This window comes from Canis aureus, chromosome 9 (assembly GCF_053574225.1).
Source record: "Canis aureus isolate CA01 chromosome 9, VMU_Caureus_v.1.0, whole genome shotgun sequence".
Lineage (NCBI taxonomy): Eukaryota > Metazoa > Chordata > Mammalia > Carnivora > Canidae > Canis > Canis aureus.
This window is the reverse complement of record NC_135619.1, coordinates 32,103,097-32,130,315: the sequence shown is the minus strand read 5'-3', so window position 1 is coordinate 32,130,315 and position 27,219 is coordinate 32,103,097. Positions and strand designations below refer to the sequence as shown.

General features: G+C 39.6%; 2 protein-coding genes across 8 annotated transcripts in view; one reads left to right on the top strand and one right to left on the bottom strand.

The window, feature by feature from the left end:
* The window catches only part of GPR137C (G protein-coupled receptor 137C), a 65,026-nt gene extending 62,736 nt beyond the window's left edge, over window positions 1-2,290 (bottom strand). The window contains exon 1 of the mRNA XM_077909308.1: window positions 1,793-2,290. Within this exon, the coding sequence (XP_077765434.1) occupies window positions 1,793-2,212 (420 nt within the window). The 5' untranslated portion in view covers window positions 2,213-2,290. The remainder of the gene's footprint in view (window positions 1-1,792) is intronic.
* A 532-nt stretch (window positions 2,291-2,822) lies between these two features.
* TXNDC16 (thioredoxin domain containing 16) overlaps window positions 2,823-27,219 on the top strand; it is a 123,464-nt gene continuing 99,067 nt past the window's right edge. For 2 of the 7 annotated variants that reach the window (XM_077909302.1, XM_077909298.1), the window contains exons 1-6: window positions 2,824-3,051; window positions 11,778-11,889; window positions 12,555-12,793; window positions 14,092-14,174; window positions 19,605-19,678; window positions 20,719-20,793. In XM_077909302.1, coding sequence (XP_077765428.1) covers window positions 11,870-11,889; window positions 12,555-12,793; window positions 14,092-14,174; window positions 19,605-19,678; window positions 20,719-20,793 — 491 coding nt within the window. In that variant the 5' untranslated portion in view covers window positions 2,824-3,051; window positions 11,778-11,869. Of the gene's footprint in view, window positions 3,052-11,777; window positions 11,890-12,486; window positions 12,794-14,091; window positions 14,175-19,604; window positions 19,679-20,718; window positions 20,794-23,898; window positions 23,969-27,219 lie in introns of those variants that run through there. The other 5 variants (XM_077909299.1, XM_077909301.1, XM_077909300.1 and 2 more) reach the window with 5 other exon arrangements.

The following is a 27,219-nucleotide window of genomic DNA, read 5'->3' as shown; positions in this document are numbered from 1 at the left end:
TAGAATTTCATAGCTGCATCCTTAAGATTTATGCTCTCTATGGCATATGTTGTATTCTCAAAAAAAGTAAAAAAGAGTGTTTAGCTACTTTATGAAATGGTATTTTACAAGACATCATTAATATGATTTTACAAGTCAAAATGTATAGGGAAAAACAAATTATCTGATGCTTATGACATAAGGATTGCTAGCACTTTCAGGTAAATTATATCTGAAGCTAGAGTTACAGCTTCAGTAATAAGAGGTCACTGGTATTCTATCAAAAATGGTGTCAGGAAGAATACAATGTATCAATTTAACTAGGAAGGACAGAAATGTTATAACAGCTTAAACAGCAACTAGAAGATGAGAGCATCATCAAATAAGTGAGTGACTATGGCATGATTATTTGATTTATGATTACCCGTGTTTTTTATTTTTGCTTTTCACTGGGTTTTGTCATTGTATTGCTTGGACTTCCAAAGGATGGGGAAGGAAAAGAATTCAAGTTAAATTAGTTTTGTTACTTATTTTCAAGTATTGTTTTTAATGTGGTAAAAAGCTGAAGTTATGACTGTAATTTTAAAATTATGCATCCTACTTTCCATCTATTATGGGAGAAAAGAGTTGGTTTACACAGGAAATATAAACAATCTGCCTCAAATGTTTTTTTACTTTTGCTCAGAACTATGTTAATTCTCATCACCTCCAAAAGCCTTTGAGAGGATTAGCTGCATAGACCAATATTGCTCTATATTAGTCAGTATTAAGCATATGATGTCACCTTGTTTCCTCCCCTCCTCAGCTTTTTTTTTTTTTTTGGTGGGGGAGGGGGAAGGGAGAGTTTTGGGCAATTCTCAAAATTCTGTGGCTTAAATACCACTAGCTGACACACATGATTGACAACCTTACACTCTCAAACCTGTTTGAAATGGGTCAAATACCTAAGCGCTGCAGAACAATGCAATCCAGCCAGCAATTCCCCATAAAAGAGAAAGGGGGTGTGATTAGGTTCTAGCTATTAAGCAAGTTATTGCAAAAACAGTTTGGTGGTTTGTTTCTGCAATAGTCACAGGTTAAGCTAGTATTTTCTATCTTAATTAGCTCCAAAAAAAAAAAAAAAACCACTAGGCTGTAAGAGGTAGGATAAATAGCTAAAGCTTGGAGCAAGTGGGGCAAACATTAAGAGCTTTATGGAGGTCTTTATACTGACCCTCGGCTTTGGTTATCGATCATTAACCCTGCTGGGGAACTATCGAACGGAATCTGTGTGAGGCTTATCGAGCCACAGGAAAGGAGATGCAGGAGGGAATATAAGCTTCTAATAAAAGAAACGCAGCAACAATAGCAGAGGAACAGCTCTGCCTGGTGACGTAATGGCTGGCAGCAGTCCAGCTTCAGCAGAGCTGCTGCTACCTCAGCATCCAACCTCTCTCAACACAGTTCAGCTTCAGCAGAGCTACCGGGGCTGCTACTTCTTGCGATGCCACTTTGTTGCTGCCACCAACACCTTACCTTGGAGGGCCAAAACACCGAACAAAGGGTTGTCCTGTCGTAAGTTGTCAGAGCCCGCACTCTCACTCACCCAACCCCGCCAGCCTCTCAAAAACCGAGTCAATCTACCGCGTAAGTTTAGGGCGAGCATACGCGCGCACACTCCAGGCGTGCCTCAGTTTCCCCAAGCTGCTCTCAGGTCCGCCTCATAGCCGGCCCCCTCCCCCCCCCCCCCGCCCCCTTCCCGGTCCTCAGCCCGAGTTGATCGCGGCAGCCCCGCTCACCCGCCCGGCCCCGCTCGCCGGTCCTCCCGCCTTACCTCCGCCAGGTAGAGGTTGAGGAGACAGAGCGTGGAGAACTGGAGACAGGAGGGGAAGCAGTAGAGCAGCCAGTGGGGGAAGAAGTGCAGGTGAGCGGGCGGCCGGAGCAGGGGCAGGGAGCCGCTGAGCGAGAAGGCGGCGGAGAAGAGGGTGGTCCTGAGCGCTGCCCACAGGAGACAGAGGAAGAGGCAGAGGCTCTGGTAACTCAGCCGCCGCTCCCGGTACAGGAGCAGCCGCCACAGCTGCAGGTAGGCAAAGGCGAAGAGCGCGGCGTAGAGCAGGGCGTGCAGGATGCTCAGCGCCAACTGCACCGAGCCCGGCACCGCGGCGCCTGAGGCAGCAGCGACGGCGCCTCCGCCTCCGCCCCCGGGCGTCGAGGGCTCGCGGCCGGCCGCCGGACCCGGCACGGACACCCTCATGAGGGGGCTGGGGGCCGGACGAGAGAGCGCGGGAAGGAAGGGGCCGGACTCGGAGCCGCCGTCGAGGGGGAGAAAGATTTCCCCCTTACCCCCCACCCACCCCAACCTCCGACCCCAGGAAGCGCCGTGACAGGACCCGGAGCCCCGCGCAGAGCAGCCGCGGCTCCCCGGACCCCGCCTCCTCTCCCCGCCCCCCCCGGGGGTCTCGGCTCCTCCTGCTGCGGCGCGGCTCGGTAGCTGCAAAAAACAACTCTCGGCTGGAGACAATCAGCTGAGAAACCCGAGCATTTGAGGCGCTCGCTCCGCACCGTGGGCTCGCGCCGATTGGCCCGGGCGGGCACGCCCCCTGCGCGCCGCGCTCGGAAGGCCACGGGCCACGGGACCTGTCGCTCGAAGGCTGCCGGATCTGATTGGACAGCCGCTTGCCTCACTTTCTCCCTCCCCTTCACTTCCCACCCACACTGCCGATTGGCCCAGCAACTGCACGGCCCGCTCGCGCCGGCGGGAGGACTCGGTGGTCGCCCGTCAGCTGGGGCGGCTCTCGCTCCGCCCCCTGCGCTTCCCATTGGCTGGAGAGGCCGCACGTAGGGAGCACGAGGAGAAGGCGGAGCCTCGGGGTTGTTTTTTCGCTCGCAGGCCGACCCCGCTGTGCGGTGGTGGCCGCAGGCGCGGAGGGCGGGAGTGCTGCGCCCTAGCAGGTAGGCGCGGCTGCTCGCCGCTACCCTCCGGCGAGACTCGGCCCCGCCTTCTGCTTCTCCTTCGCGAGGCGGGAACCGTCGGCCGCGGGAACCTTCTGGCTTCCTCTGACTAGATCTTGCCCGCAGGTCTTGGGCAGGTAGGTGGCCGCGCGGGTCCTTCAGTCGAGGGGCTGTGGTTTCTGCCTGCAGGGATGGGGATTCAGCCTGGCGGCTGTGCCCCGCCAGTGAACTCTGGAGTTTGGGTTAAAAGGGGCCTCACTTGCATCTTCTGAGGGGCATTTTGCTTTCTTCTTCTTCTTCTTCTAACCCCCCCCCCCCCCCCCCCCCAGCCTGAGAGGGCGAGAAAAACGTGAGGGAGAGAGGATGGAGAAGGATGAACTGACACCTTAAGCAAAATTCTTCCTTGGGGAAATCTCTCTTAGAGGACGAGGTGGTATTAGGATGAGATGGATGTCCAGATGAGATGTAAAGAGGAGGAATGTGGGTCTTTGAAACTTAGAATTTGGAAGGATGCCCTGGGCATAAGTTTAGGGAAAAAAGAACTGTAAGCCTGAGGAATGTCGAGGGAGAAAGAAGCAGAACAGTTTGTACTCCTTAAATTCCACATGTATTCCTTCAAGCCTTGGTCCTGTATTGGTGGATGGTGGCGCCCTTCCTGGGGCTCCGAGAGGTACAAAACAAATGCTATATTATGCTATTGCTGTAAATAAGTGAGGAATAGATCTTCCAGCGTGTATCGGACGGACGACATTTGCTGATTTGTTTCCTTTTTAAGTGTTTGGTAATAAAATGAGCGAAGTAACGAAAAATGATGAGAAAACCATCTGTGTTCTTAGAATGAGTGGCACATCACAAAGTCCGTATCCTTTTGAAAGATACTGCTACATTTACTGGTGCAACCAAGACAGCCTTCCCTAACTTGCCATCCTTTGCCTAATGCTTTGTGTAGGAAGAGTTTTGCTGTCTTTTTTCCTAGCTAAGTGATCCATAGGGAACTTTAAAGTCTACTCTGTACTCCAGATTCTGGGACAGTGGTCCCCCTGTCAGATACTGGTGTGTTTTGGGTTCTTTACAGGTATACTGACAAAATGTGATGTTTAGGCCTGGCACAGTTGCGTGGATCTCTCAGATGAAACATTCAGCTGAGCAGGTTGTACAGTGCAGCCTAGAGCAGGGTACAACTTTCTGAAAGAAGTTCATGGCTCTGATCCAACATTAACAAAGAAGAATCACTTTTCTTTTTTTTGAAATTTATAAGATTTACCTCATAGATTTTTTAGAGAATGTGGTTAGGGCAGTACACATTTCTTTTTGAAAAGGGATGGAGTGAGTGCTCGTGGCAGCAGTGAGTTAAAGTGAGTTAAGCAGTTACGTGCTTAAGCATGAACTCGGAGTTCTGTGATTTTTGGCACTCATCAAAATCAGGGGAACCTCCTGTTCCCTGACATGCCTATTTTTGTATTTTCCATAATGATGAGGTACTTGTTTCATTTCACGAATAGATTTTTACCATGAACTGGTTTTTCTTTTTCTCCTATATTCTCTACTCATAGTAAACAACATCTGGAGAGTATCCATACTAGTTTTAGGTCTTTGCTTGTGAAATTTTTCATTTCAGAGCAAGTCCAGATAGCTATCGCTCTTCCCCTTCTTTTTTTGAGGGGGGGCACGAGGGATACAGATAGAGGATTTTGCTCCAATTGCCTTGAAGGGGCTTTGAAGTAGAGAGATGTTGACTCCTTTTATTGCCTCCATCCAGACTTAAATGATAAACTTTGATGATATCTAATCAACATTTTATTTGAAACTGGTTCAGTGAGCAGGTTTTCTCCAGTAGCAGCATTAAACTGTAAGCTACTTTTTGCCAGAATGTTCTTACAGGACGTTCGTAAGCATTATATGCCCCATTTGTTGCAAAATATGAAATGTGCCTTTTCCCAGAGAACGATGCCCACAGAGTTTGCTATAATTTGCTTAATGTTTACAGTTGTTCATTTCCTCTTTTTTCTTGAGAGGGAAAACTTTTAGTTTTGTGGTTAATTGTAAGGGAAATTTAAGTCTATAAAGAGGAAACTAACCAAGGTCTTCTAGAAAAGCTTGCTGCTTGGTATTCTAAAATTTGAAATGTGTCCAAATGCACAATGGTTGAATATTGTTCTAGGAGGGTTACTCTAGCACACTGGTCTTCCAAACATTTAAAAGTAGAAGAGCTGTTTGCCAAGTGATATTATAAATAGGACCCAAGCCCCAAATGAGATTGTTCTAACTGTAGAGAGTTACCAGCTCCTCCAGCTGTGGAACACATGAAGGCAGATCCTTCCCTCTCCCCTCACTAGCTGGAAGATAAATGTTTTTCTGTTGAAAATTCTTTCTCCTCATTGCCCTCTGGGGACCCTCAGTATTTTGGTGCTGAACAAAATTTTGTTGCCTTTATTTAGTTATTTGTTTATTTTTTTAAGTAGGCTCCCCACGGGGCATGGAGCCTAATGTAGGGCCAAACTCACAACCCTGACATCAAGACCTAAGCTGAGATCAAGAGTCGGACACTTAACCAACTAAGCCACCCAGGTGCTCCAGAATTTTGTTGCATTTTATTTAGTCTTTAATTTGCAAGCTTTAACTCTTTTTGTACTATAGCCTCATTGTTCCAATTCCCAGTGTTTGTCACCCTCTTGTATTTGCCCTTAGTTAAATGTCACACATCTTTTCCATTTTTTTTTTTTTAAGTAGTCTCCACGCCAAGCATGGAGCCCAATGTGGAGCTTAAACTCATTACCCTGAGATCAAGACCTAAGATCAAGAGTCAGATATTTAACCGACTGAGCTACCCTCAGTTGGTGCCCCTACCAACTATTTTTTTTTTTTAAGATTTTATTTATTCATGAGAAACACACAGAGTGAGAGAGGCAGAGACATAGGCAGAGAGAGAAGCTCTCTACAGGGAGAGCAGGCTCCTCTACAGGGAGCCTGCTGCAGGACTGGATCCTTCCTGGGATCACTACCTGAGCCAAAGGCAGATACTCAACCACTGGGCCACCGAGGCGCCCTGCCCCTATCAACTTTTAAATGAACTGTGCAGGCATTCTTGTTTAGAGTTTAGGGATAAGGCAAAAGTTACATCTTGCATACCAACTCTATTAGTGCTGACAAGGAGCATTATACCAACAAGTTGAGAGCCCTCTCCAGGCTCAGTATGAGTCTGCATGTAGTTGGGTGATGTATGTGTGTAGTATTGGAAGACATTTGCCTATGACTTCCCTATTTTGGTGTCGGCACCTGTTGTGGTTATAGTCAGTTGCATTTGCAAGAGTTCTCTTCCCTTTTAGAATTGTCCTACAGTGAAATTGAGTCAGTTTCCTGTTAATTCTTTGATATTTAGTGCTTTAAAAATCCAGTATATGTATTTATGTTCAAGTCACTCTCCTCTTGGCTGTTATTAAAACCAGTAAGGCTAGGCTGGGTTATACTGTAATAACAACCCTGAAACTTTAAGAGGTTTAACACAACAATGTTTAATTTATGTTCACTCTTGATTAGCCGGGAGTTTTTCCCCATGTTGTTCTTTTTCTGAGACTTGGTTCAACAGAGAAGGCTTTATTTTGAGTGTTATCATTCATCACAGCAGAAGGGAAGTGTGTTGCGAGGCATGAAAATATGTCGACTTTGAAAACTCTTGGAAGTAACATGTGTCATCACGCATTTCATTGTCATGAAATGTCAAGTCAGTCAAGTCATGGCTATACCAAATTCAAGGAAGTGGGGAAGTACAATTTTAACAGGTGTGGAGAACTAGAAACATTTAAACAGTCCACCCTTTTTGTGAACCGATACTCTCCTTCTTGCATATAGTTCATTGTTGGCCCTTCCCAGTAGACATAACCCCCAAATCTCATCCAGTCACTGTGTCAGACTCAAAGTCCAGGATTTCTGATTAATGTCCAGTAGTGCTAATCTCTTATCAGTCTGGACATTATAAGTTCTCTGTCTCCCACTCCCAGTTGAATACATAGAGTAGTGTAGGGACAAATAACTATAATAAGTGTACGCATTTGGAGAGGGGAAGAATGGAAGACTATACACAGACTCTAGTCTGTAGGAGTTTTGAAATCTCACTGGGCAGGTATTGCTAGGGCTCCTGTTCTGTTCACTGTGTTCTGTAGGTCAGTGCTTCTCAAACTGTCATGAATGACCAGATATTGTTTTTTTTTAATGATTCAAAATCTAAATTTGAATTTTGTTAGATACAGTAAAAATGAATTATAATAAAAATGGAATGAAAACACATAACAAATGATAAACCCAATTAAAAAATTTTTAGATTCAACAGACAGAAAATTACCATGTAAAATGAGCTATAATAGATTTTTGACATTTACACTCAATTTCTGTGTTTATCTGATTATTTTGGACCAGTAACAAACAGTTCGTATTCTGGCACATGCCCTAGGGCATAGTTCTCCATGGTCCTTGGCATTACTCTGCAAGACGTCCTTCCATGTTTATTATCCTTGGCCACACCTGAAGTTGGCTTTGGAGACTATGGCTGAGCAGTTTTGTCAGCTTGCTTCCTAATGATAGAAGGGTGGGGTCTAAAGGACTGTTTAAGTTTTAAACAGTTAGTCTCTTGGATGGCAGTGGTCCTTTGAGTACCTTTCTTTGAACTCCTTATTAAACATAACCAACAGCAACTATCATTCGGTGCCTCACCTCCTGTCTATAAGCCTCTTCTATTAGGGCCATAAATAAGTTCATTAGCCGTACCACACTGGGGTAACTGCTCATTACAAATTCATGAGGTATATGTCACCTTCAAATGATTGTGGTTAACAGTTTTACCAAATGTTTTGTCACTCCTTAATGTGGATTGCCAAACTCCAGTCTGTCCTGATTAAGTTCTTGCTCCGTGGCTTCTGAGCCAGTATTTTGGGGTTCTTGTTAAGGTGGCACCTCATTCTAGTTTGTATACTAGTGAGGGTAAACTAGATTATGCTGCCATAATAAGCCCTCAAATCTCAGTGGCTTATGACAGAAAGATGGATTTCCTCTCATGTTACATGCTCCTTGCATATCAGACTGGTGTATGTCTTCCATTCTCTGTGTTGTGCTCATTCTAGGAATAGCCACCAGATGAGCAATTTTAATGCCTGTGTGAGAAGAAAATACGGCCTGCCCTACCACATGCTAGCTGATAAACTGTTGTCTGAAAGAGACATGCTACTTTTGCTAACATTTTATTGGCCAGAGTAAGTCACCTGGCAGCCACAATTAATTTACTACAAGTGGGAGGTAGGAAGTTAAGTGTAATCCTGCCTTCTACAGCAGAACTGAAACTATATATACCCCATACCAATGAACTACTACTATACCAAAGTACCAAGGTCACATTTCTCCCAAGGTACTCCTCTCTTTGTTGAGATTTAGATTTTGAATCATTAAGTATTGTTTTTTATTCTATTTTCTACTTACCAAAGGGAAAAAAATCACCGAGTACCTTCTGTATATTTGTTTTTACTCTGTTCTGACTGGTGTTCTCATTCTCCACCCTTTCCCACTTATACTTCCCTTCTCTTTAAATATATATCTTTTAGGGATTTTATTTATTTATTTGACAGAGAGAGAGGGGGAGAGAGAGAGAGAGAGAGAGAGAGAAAGAGCAAGCAAGCAAGCATTAGCAGACGGAGCAGCAAAGGGAGAGGGAGAAGTAGGTTCCCTGAAGAGAAGGGAGCCTGATGTGGGGCTTGATCCCAGGACCTTGGGATCATGACCTTAGCCGAAGGCAGATGCTTAACTGACTGAGCCATCCAGACGCCCCTGAAAATATTTTTATATGGACAACATGTCTCTAGGCAAATGCATTTTATTTTTCATGCATGTGAAATGAACATTCTTCTGTGGCCCTACAGGGATAGGTTGGGTTAATATGAGTAGAAACTATGGAAAATTTGATTACATACAAATAATAACTTTAATTTTTATTTATATTTGTAATTCCAGTGTAGTTAACATACAATGTTGTATTAGTTTCAGGTGTATGATACAATGATTCAGCAATTCCATATATTACTCAGTGCTCATCAAGAGAAATGTACCCTGTTATTTTTAAGATTTATTTATTTGAGAGAGCGAGAAAGAGAGAGTGTACACTCAAGCTTGGGGAGGGGCAGAGGGAGATGGAGAGGAAGAATCCTTAAGCAGATTCCCTGCTTAACATGGAGCCCATTGCAAGGCTCAATCCCAGGATCCTGAGATCACAACAAGAGCCAAAACTAAGTTAGAGTGAGCCATCCAGGTGCCCCAAGAGAAGTGTACTCTTAATTCTTAATCCCTTTCATCTGTCTCACCTATCCCTCTCAACCCACTTTTCCTTTGGTAACCCTCTATAGTTAAGAGGGTGTTTTTCGCTTTCTCTCTCTTTTCCTTTGTTCATTGGTTTTGTTTCTTAAATTCCACATTTGATTGAAATCATATGGTATTTGTCTTTCTCTGACTTATTTCACTTAGCATTATACCCTCTAGATCTATCGTTGTTGCAAATGGCAAGATTTCATTCTTTTTATGGCTGAATAATATTTCATTGCATATATACTATGTCTTATTTATCCTTGTATCTAGCGATGGACACTTAGGCTGCTTCCATAATTTGGCTATTGCAAATAATTCTGCAAAAAACAAAAGTGTGTATAAAAATCCTTTTGAATTAGTGTTTTTGTATTCTTTGGGTAAATAGTAGTGTAATTACTGGATCACAACATAGTTATATTTTTAATTTTTGGGGGAACTTCCATACTGTTTTTTTTTTAAAGACTTTATTTATTCATGAGAGAGAGAGAGAGAGAGAGAGAGAGAGAGATAATGAGGCAGAGGGAGAAGCAGGCTCCATGCAGGGAACCCGATGTGGGACTTGATCCCAGAACTCCAGGATCACACCCTGGGCTGAAGGCAGGTGCTAAACTGCTGAGCCACCCAGGGATCCCCTCCATACTGTTTTCCATGGTGGCTGTATCACTTTGCATTTCCACCAACAGTGCATGAGGGTTCCTTTTTCTCCATATTCTTGTCAAAACTTGTTTCTTAAGCTTTTGATTTTAGCTATTCTGACAGGTGTGAGGTGATATCTCCTTGTGGTTTTGATTTGCATTTCTCTGATGATGAGTGATGTTGAGCATATTTTGAAGTGTCTGTCAGCCATCTGTATGTCCTCTTTGGAGAAATGTGTATTCATGTCTTCTACCTGTTTTTAAATTGGATGCATGCTTTTTTGATGTTAAGTTCTTTATATGCTTTGGATACTAACACTTCTTCAGATACGTCATTTGCAAATATCTTCTTCCATTTAGTAGATTGTCTTTTAGCTTTGTTGGTTGTTTCCTCTGCTGTGCAGAGCTTTTTATTTTGATGTAGTCCAAATAGAATGACTTTAACTTTAAATAAAAATGAAAAGGTATACTATTTAAAGAGTCAGATGGTTCTATATAAAATTTCAGAAGTCCTCTTGGTATCCTCCTCTTGCAATTTCTTATTCCTTAGAGGCAGTTATTTCAATTGCTCCCTGTTTCTTTTGGTATTGATCTTCCTATTTCTAATATACTTGGCTTTTGGTTTTGTGAAAGTGAAGATTTAGCTCTTTTCCCACTCTGACTGTGTGTTCCCTTATTTTCTGCCTCTCCATCTTCTGAACTGTGGTTGTCTTGAATTTGGTTAAATCATTATTCAGTGTTTATTTTATTACAACCATGCAAATTCTATTTCTGGCTGACCCATGCAATCTTCTCTACCTTATGTAATTCCTTAGATAATCAAATTTATCAAAGATGGAACAAACTGCAAAGGTTATAGTTACTAATAAGTTCCTATACCTGAAAGTATGTATGTAAGAATAATCATCAACATCTCTAATTGATCAAATGCATAGTACTTTCACATCTATAATTTCATTTGTCCAATGAGATAAGTGTGGGAAAGTATTGTAGCACTGAATATGCAGTTAGACTTTTTGCTGCTACAAAACCCATCATATGGTAAAAGAATCATATGTTAACCCTACTGTCCAATTCAGTGTTAAATAATTGAATTGTAACCAGAAGCCCAGTCAAAGTTATATTTATACTGGAATTGTTCAAATGCACTTTTATTTAAAAAGTTTATCTTTTCATTACGTTTTAGCTATTTTATATAGTAACAAATGTTACATGGTTATTCCCTTAGCCTCAGGATGCATGCATTTCCCATCCTACCCCCTAATAAAGAAAATATTGAATGACCTATTTTAAACCGTTCCCATTAGTATAAAGTGGCTATAAAATACACTGGTTTAAAATGGCTATAATGTGTAATCAGTGTTAATGTTGAGGATACCCCTTAATTATATCATTAAAATGACTTTTTTATATATACTCACAGTCCTCACTCATTCTACTTGAGTTTTTGAACTCTTGGTTCATTATTAACTATCAATGGCACGTTTGTTCACTGATATAAAATAGCTCTAATAAAAAAAATGCTAAGAAGTAATTAATGAGTAAGTAGTTCCTTTTTAAGGAATACCTGCTTCTTGAGAGATGTTATATGCTTACTGATAAGATTAAGAGTGAAATAAATGTCCAATTTAGTATAATTTTCCCTTAATTTTTTATTCTTTTATCATTTTAATCTTTGAGAAAGTCTACCCTCTCCTTATGAGTAATTTTTAGCTATTTTTTTTGTTTTCTGTTTTGTGATTGTGATCTTTTGTTTGAAAGATAGGGGTTCTATTTAAAATTTTTAAAAATTGAAATTCTTACCTATGCTGGTATGTATGTCTTTACCTTCTAGAATTATGATATATTTATACTAACTTTCCCCAACTATCTTCTTTTAAACTTAGGTAGTATAGATCATCAGTAGAAAAACTTCCTGAAAGAAGAAATTGTTCAAGAGAAATTTGAAAGTAGCAAAACAGAAGACGAGGAATTGACAACAGATGCAGAGAATAGCATGGAAGTAAGTACAGCATGAAAGAAGATGAGAGGAGGATATCTAAAACAGATCTGAGTTCAGAAGATAGAGTTGAATTAAAATATGGTTTGATAAAGATACTTGAATTTCTAAGCTGCATAAATAAGTCTAAGTCATGTATTAAAAGTATATTTAGAAGGAATGTTCTTAAGTAGTTTTAATAGCTATCTTCTAGGGAATTTAAAGTAAAAAGGATGTAAACATGGTAGACATAGATTTTTGGATGTCTCACTCCCCTATTAATGGTATTAAATAACTACTTGAGTATTGATTGTAAATCTGTTCTAGGTAGAGAAAGTTAAAATGCCCAATTTAAAACAAGAATTGAATAATGTTTGAGAATTAATTTTAGAACCCTTAAAAATGACAATTAAAATACTCTAGTAAATATCTTTTAAACTTAAGTATTTCGTATTGTACTTTCTAGATATCCTTCATGTCTTTTGCAAGTATAAAAATCAATAGTATTATTAAATTAATGTCATCTTATATATCCCTCTCAATTGTTTAATAGAAGGAAATAGGAAAGTACTGGCAAAAATCAAATATATAAGTAATGCCTTATATTATTATTTTTTGCAGATTTTACTTCATTCATTTGTTTAACAAATTTATTCAGCAAAACTTTGTTAAACACCTACTCTTCCTAGGTATTATCCTAGGCAACAGGACCACAACACTGAACAAAACAGAGAAAAATCTCCTGCCTCTGTACAACTACAGCTGATGATGTCTTCCAGTTTCAATATATTTAGAGTTGGCATCTCTTTTGTCATAATGTGCATTTTTTATAAGTCAGCAGTAGACTCTCTATCAGAACTGAGTCCTCAGAAATATTTCAGTACATTGCAACCAGGAAAAGCTTCCTTAGCTTATTTTTGTCAAGCTGGTGAGTACTTTTTATATTCTACATGATTTTTGTGATGTTTCTATTGCTATTTAATCAGTGTTCTCAGTGGAAATTTATTGTTAGGATTAATATGTGCTATAAAGCTGCTACTAAAATATGTCTGCCTGAGTTTAAATGCTGATTGTGCCACTGTGTGATTTTGATCAAGTCACTTAGCCTCTTTGTTTTTATCATCTATAATGAGGAAATAATACTTGCTTTGTAAATTTGTTGTGAGGATTAAATGAATTTACTCATGTGACTTGTCCATAATAAATACTAGATGAGAATGAATGATTAGTAGAATAACATCTGATTTCCATCTAGTCATTTCTGAAAGTATGCTTTTTGGTATTTTTGGTGAACAAATATTTTTAAAGTGTTTTAAAACTTTAAATGTAGTTAGTAAGGCTTTTGTTTAATACTCTACTGTAGCTGTACCATTAATTATACTGATTAACCAGTGTAAGTATTGAACATAACTAAAGATTGTAATGGTCTCATTAAACCTGTATCCCTTAAAAAAATATTATTCTTGGAATTAGTAAGTGAAATAAATCCACATTTCTGTTGACTCTCTTATAACTCTGGTTTGAAAAATAGTTTTTTAAAATCACTTTGAGGGGTGCCTGAGTGGCTAAGTCAGTTAAGTGTGGGACTCTTGATTTCAGCTCGGGTCATGATCTTAGGGTTGTGAGATCAATCCCCAAGATGGGCTCCATGCTGGGTGTGGAGCCTGCTTGAGTTTCTCTTCCTCTCCTGTTGCCCCTCCCCTCACTTGCATGTATGTTTTCTCTTTCGCTCATAAAAAAAGTTTTAAACTCATTTTGAAAGTTTTTTGCATGTGTACATGTGTGTTGTGTACATGGTATTAAACTTGGAAAAATAATGCCAAATGTTAGCTTTATTTTTTAAAGATTTTATCCATTTATTTGAGAGAGAGACAGGTAGTGACAGCAAGAGTACAAGCCAGGGAGGAGAGGGAGAAGCCAGCTTTGCATTGAGCAGGGAGCCCAACATGGCACTTGATCTCAGGACACTGGGATCATGAGCTGAGCAGAAAGCAGACACCTAATGACTGAGCCACCTAGGAGCCCTTAAATGTCAAGAATAATGAGGCAATAGGAAATAAGGGTATAAATATATATAGGTATGTTTACTGTATTATTTGTTTTGTATACTTGTTAGGTGAACTAATCTATTTCATCTATGGTTTGCAGCTTTGGGCTTTAATTTTAAAAATTCGTCTTTCCTAAGGAGCGAGCCATAAAACATTCATAAAACCTTTCTTATTTTAGATTCTCCAAGAACCTCTATATTTCTTGAAGAACTGAATGAGGCTGTTACACCTCTCCAGGACTATGGAATTTCAGTTGCAAAGGTAGAAAGACATTTTTGTTACTAAATTATTAGTGACAAACATTTGACAATTGTGTGACTGAAGGCTGAGTATCTAAATATACTTATGTTTCACACCTTTTTCCAAACTGGAAAAATAATTTTTCTGCCCTTTTTATATGAAAAAAACAGAAGCGCAGAAAGATAGTTCCAGATTATTGGGTAAATTGGTACATGAAGGAAAAAAAGCTGTCAAAATTCTTTAGCTTAGAACTTATTTTATTTTGTAAACTGTTTTATTGAGGCTATGGTTCAGCTTTCAATCCTATAGTTAGGCTTTTTTGTGTTGTTTTGCCTGACAAATTTAATAGATCTCCACATTCAACTATTTACTAAATTTCTATTAGCACAAACTAAGTTACCAAAATTGAGGTAGTTGAAGCATTTTTCCTTGTCTGTTCTTTTAAGTCTTTGTAATTGCTTATGTTGTAATTTTTCCTTTTTTTTAGAACAAAGTCAAAACAACCTAACTTGAAATGACATATTTAATTTTTCTCAAAAAATGTTCAAATTTGTCATTGAGTATTACGGAAAATCTCCACATGCATCATAGTTAGCTACCTGAGCTTTTCATTAACTTTAATCTTAGAATTTGTACCTCAGAAAATTGAATGATTAAAACCCAATGATTATTAAGTTATCTTAGATTAGAATCTACCTGACTTTCTGTGTACATTTATTCTTTCTTAGTTCATTAGCTTTCTACCTCTGAGAGATGGCCACTGTCCTACTTAGTCCCTGCAGTTAGAGTTCCTGGGGCGGGAAGCATAGGAAGGTTAACTAACCTTGACTATTAAAGGGAAGCTCTTTCCTCAACCCAGAGAACACTTCTGACACCAAAGGTGTGAGTTTTCCTCACCATTAAGTTCTAGCACCAGCTGCCCACTTAGCCCAGATCTCACAGGTTGAGGACTAAGTCCTATAAGACTGCCTTCCACTTTGATGCCAGTCACAAGGAGTGATTCCCAGGTTACCTACAGCTTCTGTCTGACTCAGCTACAAATTGGGGGCTCTCACAATTCCCTCCTTGGGTTCAATAATTTGCTGGAATGGTTCACAGGATGAAGAGAACACTTTACTATTACTGGTTTATTATAAATGATAGAACTCTGGAACAGCCAAATGGACAAGATGTCTGGAAGGGCAAGGTCTGGAAGTCTTGAGTACAGGAGCTTCTATCCTCTTGTAGTTTGGAGTGTCTCCCATACATGGATGTGTTCACCATCCTGAAAGCTCTCCAGGCTCTATTGTTTAGGGTTTTTATGGGGGTCTGTTATGTGGGCATGATGGATTAAATCTTTGGCCACTGGTGATTAACTAAATTTCCAGCTCTGAGGATAGGAGGTGGGATAGAAAGTTCAACCTTCTAATCATGCGTTTGTCTTTTTGGTGAGCAGTCTCCCATCTCAAAGCTATATGGGGGCCCCTAGGGATCAGTCACCTCATTAGCATGCAGAAAGATACTCTTAAACACTGCAGAGGTTTCCAAGGTCTTAGAAGCTCTTATATAAGAAACTGGGGTTAAAGACCAAATACTAGAATAAAAGATATTCCTCGCACTCCCGTCACTCAGGAAATAACAATATCAGAAACCAGGCGGAAAAAACCAATGATCTCTTCTTATTATATCACTGCAAAATACTTTAAGGAAATCTTTTAAGTCAATTCTGTATGTAACTTTGTTGACTTTGAACAACTGATTATACTCCAGAATGATAATGGTGCTCATCTTTGAGGAACTTTTAATAAAATTCTACAGTTTACACATGAAATACTAGGTTGATATGACATTCAAAAGGGGTAGTTCTGCTGTTTATCTAGTAACTAGTAACCATGTATCAACTAACTAACTAACAATGGAATATTAAGCTTCATGCCCAGGGTTTTGCCTTTATGAACTGACAAAACTTGGTCTTGATTTTACAGTTGAGGATGCTAAACCATGTGGAAAGGAGACTGGTGAATAAGACAGGCCTCTAGTAAGGACTTAGCTCACTCTTTGGTCTGTAATAGATACTAGGTAAATGTTTATGACATTGAAATGAGCTGACTTTATTTAGTCTCTTAGATAGGTATATGACTAAGACTCAGTCTATTTCCTTGAAGAATTTAGGTCCTAAATAGGGGAGAAAAAATACATTCACATTTCATTTCAATAATTAGCAGAACATGATCATTGTGATACAAATAAAATGCCACTGAAGTTTAAAGGAAGGGCAGCTCATATCTAATTGTCAGGGCAGAAGGTCATGTATGGCATTGGGAAAGACTTGACAAACAGTAGCATTTTGAGATAGTCTTTAAAAGTTAAGATTTCAAGAGGCAGACATAGATGAAAAAAACCCTAAAATCTAAATTGGACTAAATGATAAGACAGAAATCGCCATGCTGAGTATAATAACCAAACCCAACTCTGTACTATTTAGAAATGTATCTTAGAGTTCAGACATCTTTAAAGTAAATGAAGGAAAAAGATGTATCATGTAATTAATAACCAAAAGAAAGCTAGTGTAGCTATTTTACTGTATTGAAGCAGATTTTTTTTTTTAAAGATTTTATTTATTTGAGAGAGAGAGAGAGAAAGCACAAGCAGGATGAGAGGCAGAGGGAGAGGAAGAAACAGAATGCCTGCTGGGCAGGGAGCCTGATGCAGGGCTTGATCCCAGGACCCCAAGCTCATGATCTGAGCTGAATGTAGCCGCTTAACAAACGGACTAACTCATCCAGGTGCACCTCAAAGCAGGTTTTAAAACAAAAACCCTTTGAATCATCTTTGATTTTTCATTTTTGTCATAACTAATCCATCAATAAATCTTTAAGTTCTATTATCAAAACTTCCCAAATCTGACCACTTCTTTCACCTCCACTGTGACCTTCCCCCCCTTATCCAAACCTTCATCATTTCTCATCTGGTAAGCTACGGTAGTCGTCGTCATCGTCGTCGTCGTCGTCGTCGTCTTCTTCTTCTTCTTCTTTTTAAGATTTTATTTATTCATGAGACACACACACACACACACACACACACACACAGAGAGAGAGAGAGCGCGCGCGAGAGAGAGGCAGAGACACAGGCAGAGGGAGAAGCAGGCTCCATGCAGGGAACCTGACATGGGATTCGATTCCAGATCCCCAGGGTCATGCCCTGGGCTGATGGCAGCACTAAAGCACTGAGCCACTCAGGCTGCCCCACTACAGTAGTCTTCTAATAATTGGCCTTTCTTTCTCCTTTTACTTTTGTCCCACTAAACTTTTCTCCACACATGAGTCAGATGTGTCAGGTCACTTTGCTACCCCTTCAGAAAGATTTCCCGTGAGATTCAGGATAAAATAGAAACTCTTCACTCTTTTGGACACTGGCTTCCTCTCTAATTGCATTTTTCATCCCTTTACCTTTCTCAGTTTTTTCTGGCACCTACAAGTCATCATTTTGTTACCTGAACCTGCTAGAAGTGTTATTTCCAAAAGGCCTTTTCAAATATTTCCCTTTCTGCTTAGAATTCCTCTCTTCCACACATTTATATAATCAGATGCATCATTCTATTCCTTCTGTTCTTTGTGCAAGGCCCACCCTCTCCCCCAAGCCTTCCTTGATTACCTATCTAAAATGTCTTGTCACACAGTATCCCCTTACTATTTTTTCTTTATGGGACTTAACACTACATATTAATTAGTTTTTAAAATTGTCTGTCTCTACTTTTAGAATGTAAGTTCTAAAGATAAAGATCTTTATTTGGAACTTAACTGTACCCCCAGTGACTAGAAGAGTGACTAACATATGGTAGGTGTTCATATATATGTTGCACGGGATGAATGGAAAAATATCTATTGTCGTGATGTCAGCCATCCCCTATGCTCTGACTTTTAAAAATTCTTTCTAACATTCCATCTTTTTTGGTTGTAGCTGTATTCTGACTTTTTTTTCCCTGTATTCTGACTTTTAATTCTAATTCTCTATTCTCAATATTTTTTGACTGTCCATTCTCTTGTAGCTTTTGAAAATAAATGTAGCTTCGCCAGTTGTCATTCTGCTCCCTCAAACTCTATTAAAATTAAATTGAACACACACAAAATCTTCAACCCATTAAAAAGACCAAAAACTTACAAAATGAAATAACTCTTTTTCTGCCAGCCTTAGTTTACGTTTTGTTGGTGGCTACCCATTGCCCCATCTTAAAACCTCTTCGTTCTCTTCATCTCTTTCCTTCCCCCTCTATCCCATACTCTATACATATGCTCAGTCTCCTCCCTAGTTCTACTTGCTCGATTGGTGAAAAGTCTCTTGAATTCTTTTGTCCTCTTCTGCTTTACTTCAGATGCCAGTCATCCTTGCCCTTTATGATATCATATTCATTTAACCTGCTTCCTTATCTTTGTGCTCTCTTGCCTTCCATTGTACCTTCATGTTGCTGCCAGGATTATCCTTATATTTTTCACACAGAGTCTAGATTATAAACTATCAGGGACTGTCATGGCTACCCTAACATCATCAATGACTCAGGTTCATTCTTTGTTTTACCATCCTCAGCAAGGGTTTCTCCTTTAAAGATGCTTTATGGTCCATGATTACTGTTGGTCCCCAGCTGCCTTGTCTGTTTTTTGTCAGGAAGAAGTGGGAAAAGTGTATAAGTCAGCTCCCTTTTAAGAACCGTCTGGAATCCAACCCCAGTGACTTCTAACACTATTGGGCCATCTGTAGCTGTTGGAGCATCTGGAAAATTCTTTCATTGAGGCACTTGTGTTTAGGGAAGTTCTGTTAGTAAAACAAAAATGAAGGATGGATTTTGGATAAGAAACCAGCAGTATAGGGCAGCCCTGGTGGCGCAGCAGTTTAGCGCCGCCTGCAGCCCGGGGTGTGATCCTGGAGACTCAGGATCGAGTCCCACATCGGGCTCCTTGCATGGAACCTGCTTCTCCCTCTGCCTGTGTCTCTGCGCCTCTCTCTCTCTCTCTCTCTCTCTCTGTGTGTCTCTCATGAATAAATAAATAAAATCTTTAAAAAAAAAAAAAAAAAAAAAAAAAAGAAACCAGCAGTATCTGTATTCCAGATGCTGAGATGCTTTCATGCTCCCAGCTTACTTCTGCTTCTTGGCTTTTGCTCATGATTTTTTTGTCCTGCCTTATTGTTTCTTTCCTTTTCTACCTGGTTACCTCCTACTTGTTCTATAAGTTTGAATTAAATGTAAACTCTTAAGTATAATTAAATATAACTCTTAGATGTGGAAACAATTTCTTTCTCTGGGTTACCTTGAGCACTTGAATAAATGAGCAATTATAGGATATAAATCAGAAAGAAAAGTAAAATAAAAAATTTGACCTGGAGACAAACTACTGTTTAATTTTCCTTCTTGTTTCTCTAACCAAGAAACTTGACCTTTTGATATATACTCTAAACCTTAAATATAATCTTTTAAAGGTTAATTGTGTCAAAGAAGAAACATCAAGATACTGTGGAAAAGAAAAGGATTTGATGAAAGCATATTTATTCAGGTAAAGTATTTTTTTGAGTGTGATAGATACAAAGCTTTACTTCTAGAATATTAAAATGTATAAAATGTCACTAAGCCAGAATAAAGCTTTATGCAATGAAGGCCATATGAAGTTTAGCAAACAGTCTAAGTCATAGATTTGTTACCTGCACTTTACCTTCCTTATCTATGAAATGAGATAAAATAGCTATAAAACCTACCTTACAGGCTTGTTTTGAATATTACGTGAGAATTCTTTTTTTTTTTTTTTTAAAGATTTTTAATTTATTTATTCATAGAGACACACACACACACACAGAGAGGCAGAGACACAGGCAGAGGGAGAAGCAGGCACCATGCAGGGAGCCCGATGTGTAACTCGATCCAGGGTCTGCAGGATCAGGCCCTGAGCTGCAGGCGGCGCTAAACCGCTGTGCCACTAGGGCTGCCCCTACGTGAGAATTCTTATGTAAACTCCTACTATAAGTGCCGGGAAAGTAAGCACTTAACAAATTTAGTGTTTTGAGTAGATCTGTCATGTCCATATTTGGGTGTGAAGGAAATGTATTTTTGAGAGATCTGCCAATGTCCCAGTTACAGATTCCCCTGCATTTTGATCTGCTAGTCTCTGAGGTTTCTCAAAGTCTTTTTCTCAAACTGTTGGGATTTGGCCTGAGAAGTGGGGGCAGAGTCTCTCTCCTCAGAGATCAACTGCTGAGGACACTTCTTTCTCTCTCCTACTTGTCTCCTCCCCAGCTCATTTAGGGAATGTATGTGTATGTGACTGGGAGTATGGTAGGACTCCTTGTTGAGACTCATGTGTTTTCCCAATCTTTTTGCCTAGCCCAGAGCCTAAGCTCTTCAAAGTCAACATATGTAGTGAGTGTATATTCAATAAATATTTGTGTGTTTTTTACAATCAGCATGCTGGTAGGTGCATGAGATAATGGATAAATACCAAGGCTGTAACGTCAAAGGACTTATAACCTACCATATTGGAGAGACAAGAAAAGTGAATTCCAAGGAAATATTTCTGTAATGCTTTTTAAATTTTTTTAATAGGGGCAACATCTTACTTAGAGAATTCCCTACTGATGTCTTGTTTGATGTGAATGCCATCGTTGCCCATGTTCTCTTGTAAGTACAGGGGGTACTCATTGATTTATTGTTATTTATCTCGATTTCATTTTAGGCAATCATAATCCATTAAAATATTTTAGGGTTTTAACATTATATTTGTAGGCATTAATTTCACACAAAATTACTGATCTGTCTTTTCCCTATGTAGAGGATCTAAAATGTCTTGAATGGCAAAGGATACAAAAACATCTTTGTTTAAAAAGTAGGAGAGAACACAATCACATGGTCATAGTATTGCTTTTGCTTTTGAATATACCTGTGGAGTAAGGATTTTACTAGGTAAGAAGCTAATCTTTGCTATTCTCACTGGGATTTTTAAAATATCTGGCATGCTTCTCATCCCAGCTTGATTTTTCTGGGGTCTGTAGTTCTGTGTCTACTCAGTAGGTGCAGAAACAGCGCCAGTAGTCCCGGAACACGTCTTAGTGTTTACAGAGAGCGAGACAGAGAGAGAAACAGAGAGAGAGAATATCTAAATTTAACTTTCCTAACATGGAATTTGGAAGCCTAGGATTTAGGCCTATGTAGAGTCCATTTGTGCAGTCTCCTCCTGGATGAAGTCTGATTACCTCTTCAGTGACAAAGTTTGAAGCCATGACTTCATTAGGGACACAAGTTTACATGAACCTTTCCAGTTTAATGTTGTGTTAGGGCTGCTGGCCACTAAGACCTTTGCTGACATTGAGTATCTTTGTTTTCTGCTTGGCTCTCCTCTTCCTTCTACTCTCTGACTGGATTCCCATAAAAATTGGGTGAAAGTTAAATGATAGGAAACTCAGAACTTACAGGTGAAAAGTTGTAGTTATCACTTCGCTAGTGGACACTTTTAAATGTTCCAGTACACATCATATATAAATGAAAAGTTTTTAGAAATTCCTGACAACCATGGAATCTGAGGCCTGTAGACTACGAAGCCAATTGTAAGAAGTGAATGGTGGTCTTTTCGAGAGGAATTCCAAAGAACTGTTAGGCTGCATAGAGGCTTTTCTCTTAAAGAAGGATGGCTGGCTGGCTTGAGGATTGGGGTCATAAAAAGGCTTAGCAAAAAGCCCCAGTAGTAGATTTGATACTTGTTCTCGGGAAGCTTACTGGTTTCTGCTGTTTTTACAGCAGGTATCTGACGATAGTCTTAGAGCCAGATATGAGGGTTGAAGAGATAGAGAAAGAAGATTCTTTGAAGGATAAGGATGTTATCCTTAGGTACTAAGATTGTCTTTGAGAAGTTTGATGGCAGATCCTGGACCAGCAGGTCCATGTTGGATAACCTGACAACAAGGTGGTTTTGAAACAGTTGGGCCTTAGTGTGGAGAGGCTGCCCGTGCTGGGAACTGGTTAGCTTGTGGGGCTTGTGTTATTCAATCCTGCTGTAGTGTCCTGTTGCTGTGTTAATGCTGATTCATAGAACACTAATTCCACAAATAGATGATTCCTCGTGTTCCTGCTATGTGCCAGATACTTGTTAGGCACTGGGGATACAGAATAGAAAAGGATATGGCTTCTGTTCTCTAGGAATTTAGTGTTTTGTTACATAGACAGATACATAAACAGAAAATACTGTGTAGTAAGTAAATTGGTAGAAGTTTGTATGCCTGAGCGCTTGTATTCCCAGCACAGGGAAGAGTTACCTGTGTCTAGAATGAGGGTGGGTATTTGTTAAGAATGCTTCCTGGTGGAGGTGGCACTTGGGATGAGTCTTAAAGGATAAGTGGCAGTTTGCTTGGTGAAGAAACAGAAGGTGGGGAAAACAGGGGAAACTGTGACCAAAGGCATGGAGGTTAGAATAGTTTGGGGGAGTAGTTTTTTTTTAATACTTTTTTTTTTTTTTTTTTTAGTGATTTTATTGATTTATTTGAGAAAGAGAGAGAAAGAGAGAGAGAATGAGCAGGGGAAGATGCAGAGGGGGAAGCAGACTTCCTGCTGAAGAGGGAGCCTGACTTGGGACTCGATCCTAGGACCCCAGGATCATGACCTGAGCCAAAAGCAGACATTTAACTGACTGAGCCATCCAGGCACCCCTGGAGAGGGGGGGCAGTTTTTACTGGAGTATGAAATGGGAAACAGGAGATGACAGCAGAAAAGTAGGTATGGGGGTCAGATGGAAGGGATCTTTGTTTACCATGAGAAGAAGTTAAGGCTTTGGGATAGGCCCTGAAGGGTGAGGAGGTTAGCTCCAGGCCAGAATACTTATGTGGCCTATGAGTCCTGCCCACAGGCAATTACAGGCTTTGTCTGGCAGGACTCATAGGGTAAAGGTGCCCTACCCACACCAGACTCGGTGCATATCCAGTGCATTGCAGTTTTATAGAGAAAATTGAGGTCCAAGACTTAGGGACATAGGCCAGACATGCTCCTATGTAACCTGTATTTTTAGCTCAAGTGTCTCCATTCAGAGGCCTCATTATAAGAAAAGACCTTGACAGAGGCACCTCCCAGGTGCTTCTGCTAAGACCTCTTTATCAGGGGTCTTTGATTGAGGCACTTTTCTCCACTTAGTATATTTCCTCTTTTGGCTCTTCTCCCTTTCTTTCTCCTCAGCCCATGAGTTCATAAAGAGTCAAGAGCCTTTGTTTGGGGCTCCTTGAAATGAGATGCTCCCCTGCACCTGCACTGCACCCCTTTGACTTTTGCCTAATGCTGGCCAATGGTGGGTGGGGCAAGGAATAGAATATTGTAGAACTGTTGCCTCACTTTTGGCCTCTGGCTTGTACTACCACAGTGAGTGAATAAAGGCTTGATTGTTAAATTCGGCTCACTGTCCTGACCACCTCAACAAGTGATTGCTCCACAGAGGATTATAGGTAGAAAAGTGATATAATCAGATTAGTACTCGAAAGCTCTTTCTGGTGGACATGAATAGATTTGTGAAGTCCAAGCACACATAGAAATCATTGTGTGTCTATTATATGATTTAGGGAGGTAAAATATAGATAGCAAGGAGGAGATTTTCTTTTTAATGCTTAGAAGGTGAAATTAACTGGATTTGGTAAGAGCTAATTTGGTAACAGTCAGCAAAACTACAAACTTGAAATTAATCCCTAATCTCTTCTTTTCTGTCTTTCCAATCCTACTCAACCCTGAATCCTCTCTGATCAACATCTGAAGTAGGCAAGGAAGAAGAACAGATTTACAGGGGAAGAGGAGTTGACTTTAACAAGGGGAATGCCCATCGGATGTGAGTCTCCAGTAGGCAGCTGTGGGATTTTGAACTGAGGAGTACAGATGTAGGTATAGTCAAGATACAGGTTATCCAGGTAGCACCTTACACAACACCAGCACTTATGGGAAAAAGAAACTGAGTTGGGGGGGAAATAAATGTCAAGGAAATAAAATTGCAAAAAGGCAATGTAAGAAAAATGACTTTGGAATATATTACAAAAATTCTCTGTAGTGATATTCAGAATGTTGAAGAACTGTGCTTAATAGTGTGCCATATCCTAGCTACACCTTCCAAATAACCATGAGGAAAAACGATACCTTTCAATTTGTCATCCTACTTTTATGTGCTAAAACCATCAATTTGAAATATCTAGTGCCTAGCAAGCAGTTTCCCTCTCCTGTACTCTTTTGTAGTTGTATACTATTCATTGAAATGGACCTGAACATTTGGAATTTGATTTGGAATCTTTTGCCCATTTTTCTGTCATATTTGAACTGTATTAGCTTCTGATACTTTTTTTTTTTAAAGATTTATTTTAGAGAGCACACATGCAAGTGAGTGAGGGGAGGGCCTGAGGGAGAGAATCTTCAAGCAGACTCCCTGCTGAGTAGGCAGTCTATCCCATGAGATCACGATCTGAGCCAAAACGAAGAGTCAGAGGCTTCACACATTGAGTCATCCAGGTGTCTTAGATACTTTCTTTATATGAAGGAGAAACAAACTACATTTCCCCCCAAGTTGTCATTTATCATCTAAATTTCTCTATTGTTTTTTTTTTTTTTAAGATTTTACTTATTTGAGAGAGAAAGCTCACAAGAGGAAGAGGAAGGCAGAGAGAGAGAGAGAGAGAGAGAATTTCAAGGAGACTGTGCCCTGAGTGCAGAGCCCCAAGCAGGGCTTGATCTCACAACCCTGAGACCATGACCTGAGCTGAAATCAAGAGTTGGATGTTTTACCAGTTGAACTACCAAAGCACCCCTGAAATTTCCCTATTCCTTAAAGAATTATCTGGTCAAATTTATCTTTTCTCTTCAGAATTGTAGAATTTGAGTTTTACTGTGGTTTGTCTTATACCGTAGTTTTGAAGGAATTTATTCATTTAAAAAATTATAGATTTTGTTTATTTATACATTTTTCCAGGTTTATTTTTTATTTATTTTCAAATTTTTATTTAAATTCCAGTTAACATACAGTGTAATATTAGTTTCAGTCTTATATTAGTTTCATTAAATATGTAATTTAGTGATTCATAACTTACATATAACACCCAGTGCTCATCATAACAAGTGCCCTCCTTAATACCCATCCCCTGTCTAGCCCATCCTCCACCCACCTTCCTCTATCAACCCTTAGTTTTGTTCTCTATAGTTAGAGGTCTGTCTTATGGTTTGCCTCTCCTTTTTTGCCCCTGTGTTCATTTGTTTTGTTTCTTAAATTACACAGATGAGTGAGATCATATAGCATTTGTCTTTTTCTAACTGACTTTTTTTCTTAGTGTAATAATACACTCTGGGTCCATTCATATTGTTGCAAATGGCAAGATGTCATTCTTTTTGATGGCTGAGTAATATTCCATTGTACATATCTACCATATCTTCTTTATTCATTCATCAGTTGATGGATATTTGGGTTCTTTTTATAATTTACCTGTTGTTAATGCTGCCATAAATACTGGGGCACCTGTAACCCTTCAAATCAGTATTTTTGTATCCTTTGGGTAAATCCTTAGTAGTGAAATTGCTGAATCTTAGGGTAGTTCTATTTTTAACTTTATGAGGAACCTCCATACCATTTACCAGACTGGCTGTATTAGTTTGCATTCTCATCAACAGTGTAAGAGGGTTCCCCTTTCTCTGCATCCTTGCCAACACTGTTGTTTCCTGTGTTGTTAATTTTAGCCATTCTGATAGGTATGAGATATTGCAGTTTTGGCTTGTATTTCCCTGATGATGAGTGATGTTGAACATCCTTTCATGTCTGTTAGCCATCTGGATGTCTTCTTTGGGAAAATGTCTATTCATGCCTTCTGCCCATTTCTTAACTGGATTGTTTTTTAGATGTTGAATTTGTTAAGTTCTTTTTAGATTTTGGATATTAATCTTTTATCAGACATGCAATTTGCAAATACCTTCTCCCATTGTGTAGGCTGCCTTTTAGTTTTGTTGATGGTTTCCATTGCTGTGCAGAAATTTTTTATCTTGATGAAGTCCCAATAGTTAATTTTTGCTTTTCTTTCCCTTGCCTCCAGAAATGTATCTAGTAGGAAGTTGCTATGGCTGATGTCAAAGAGGTTAGTGCCTATGTTCTCCTCTAGGAGTTTGATGGTTTCCTATCTCAAATTTAGGTCTTTTGTCCATTTTGAATTTTATTTGGGTATGGTGTAAGTGATCAGTTTCATTCTTCTGCATATTGCTGTCCAGTTTTCCCAACAGCATTTGTTGAAGAAACTGTATTTTTTCCATTGGATATTCTTTCCTGCTTTGTTGAAGATTAGTTGACCATATAGTTGTAAGTCCATTTCTGGGTTTTCTATTCTGTTCCTTTGATCTGTGTATCTGTTTCTGTGTCTGTACCATACTGTCGTGATGACTGCAGCTTTGTAATATAACTTGAGGTTCAGAATTATGATGCTTTGGGTATTCGAGGTCTTTTGTGGTCCCATACACATTTTAGGATTGTTCGAATTCTGTGAAAAATACTGGTGAGTATTTTGATAGAGATTGTATTAAATGTATAGATTGCTTTGGGTAGTGTAGACATTTTAACAATATTTGTTCTTCCAATCTCTGAGCATGGAATGTTTTTTCCATTTCTTTATGACCTCTCTAATTTCTTTTATCAGTGTTCTATAGTTTTCAGAGTACAGATCTTTTACCTTTTTGGTTAGGTTTATTCCTAAGTATCTTATTATTTTGGTGTAATTGTAAATGGGATTGATTCCATGATTTCTTTTTCTATGGCTTCATTATTGGCATATAGAAATGCAACAGAATTCTGTACATTGACTTTGTATATTGTGACTTTACTGAATTTGTATATTAGTCCTTGCAGTTTTTTTGGTGGAGTCTTATGGGTTTTCTACATAGAGTGTCATGTCATCTGCAGATAGTGAATTTGACTTCTTCCTTACCAATTTGGATGCCTTTTGTTGTTGTTGTCTGTTTGCTCAGGGGCTAGAATTTCCAGTATGTTAAATAACAGTATGTTAAATAACAGTGGTGAGAGTAGACACCTCTGTCTTGTTCCTGACCATAGCTCTCAATTTT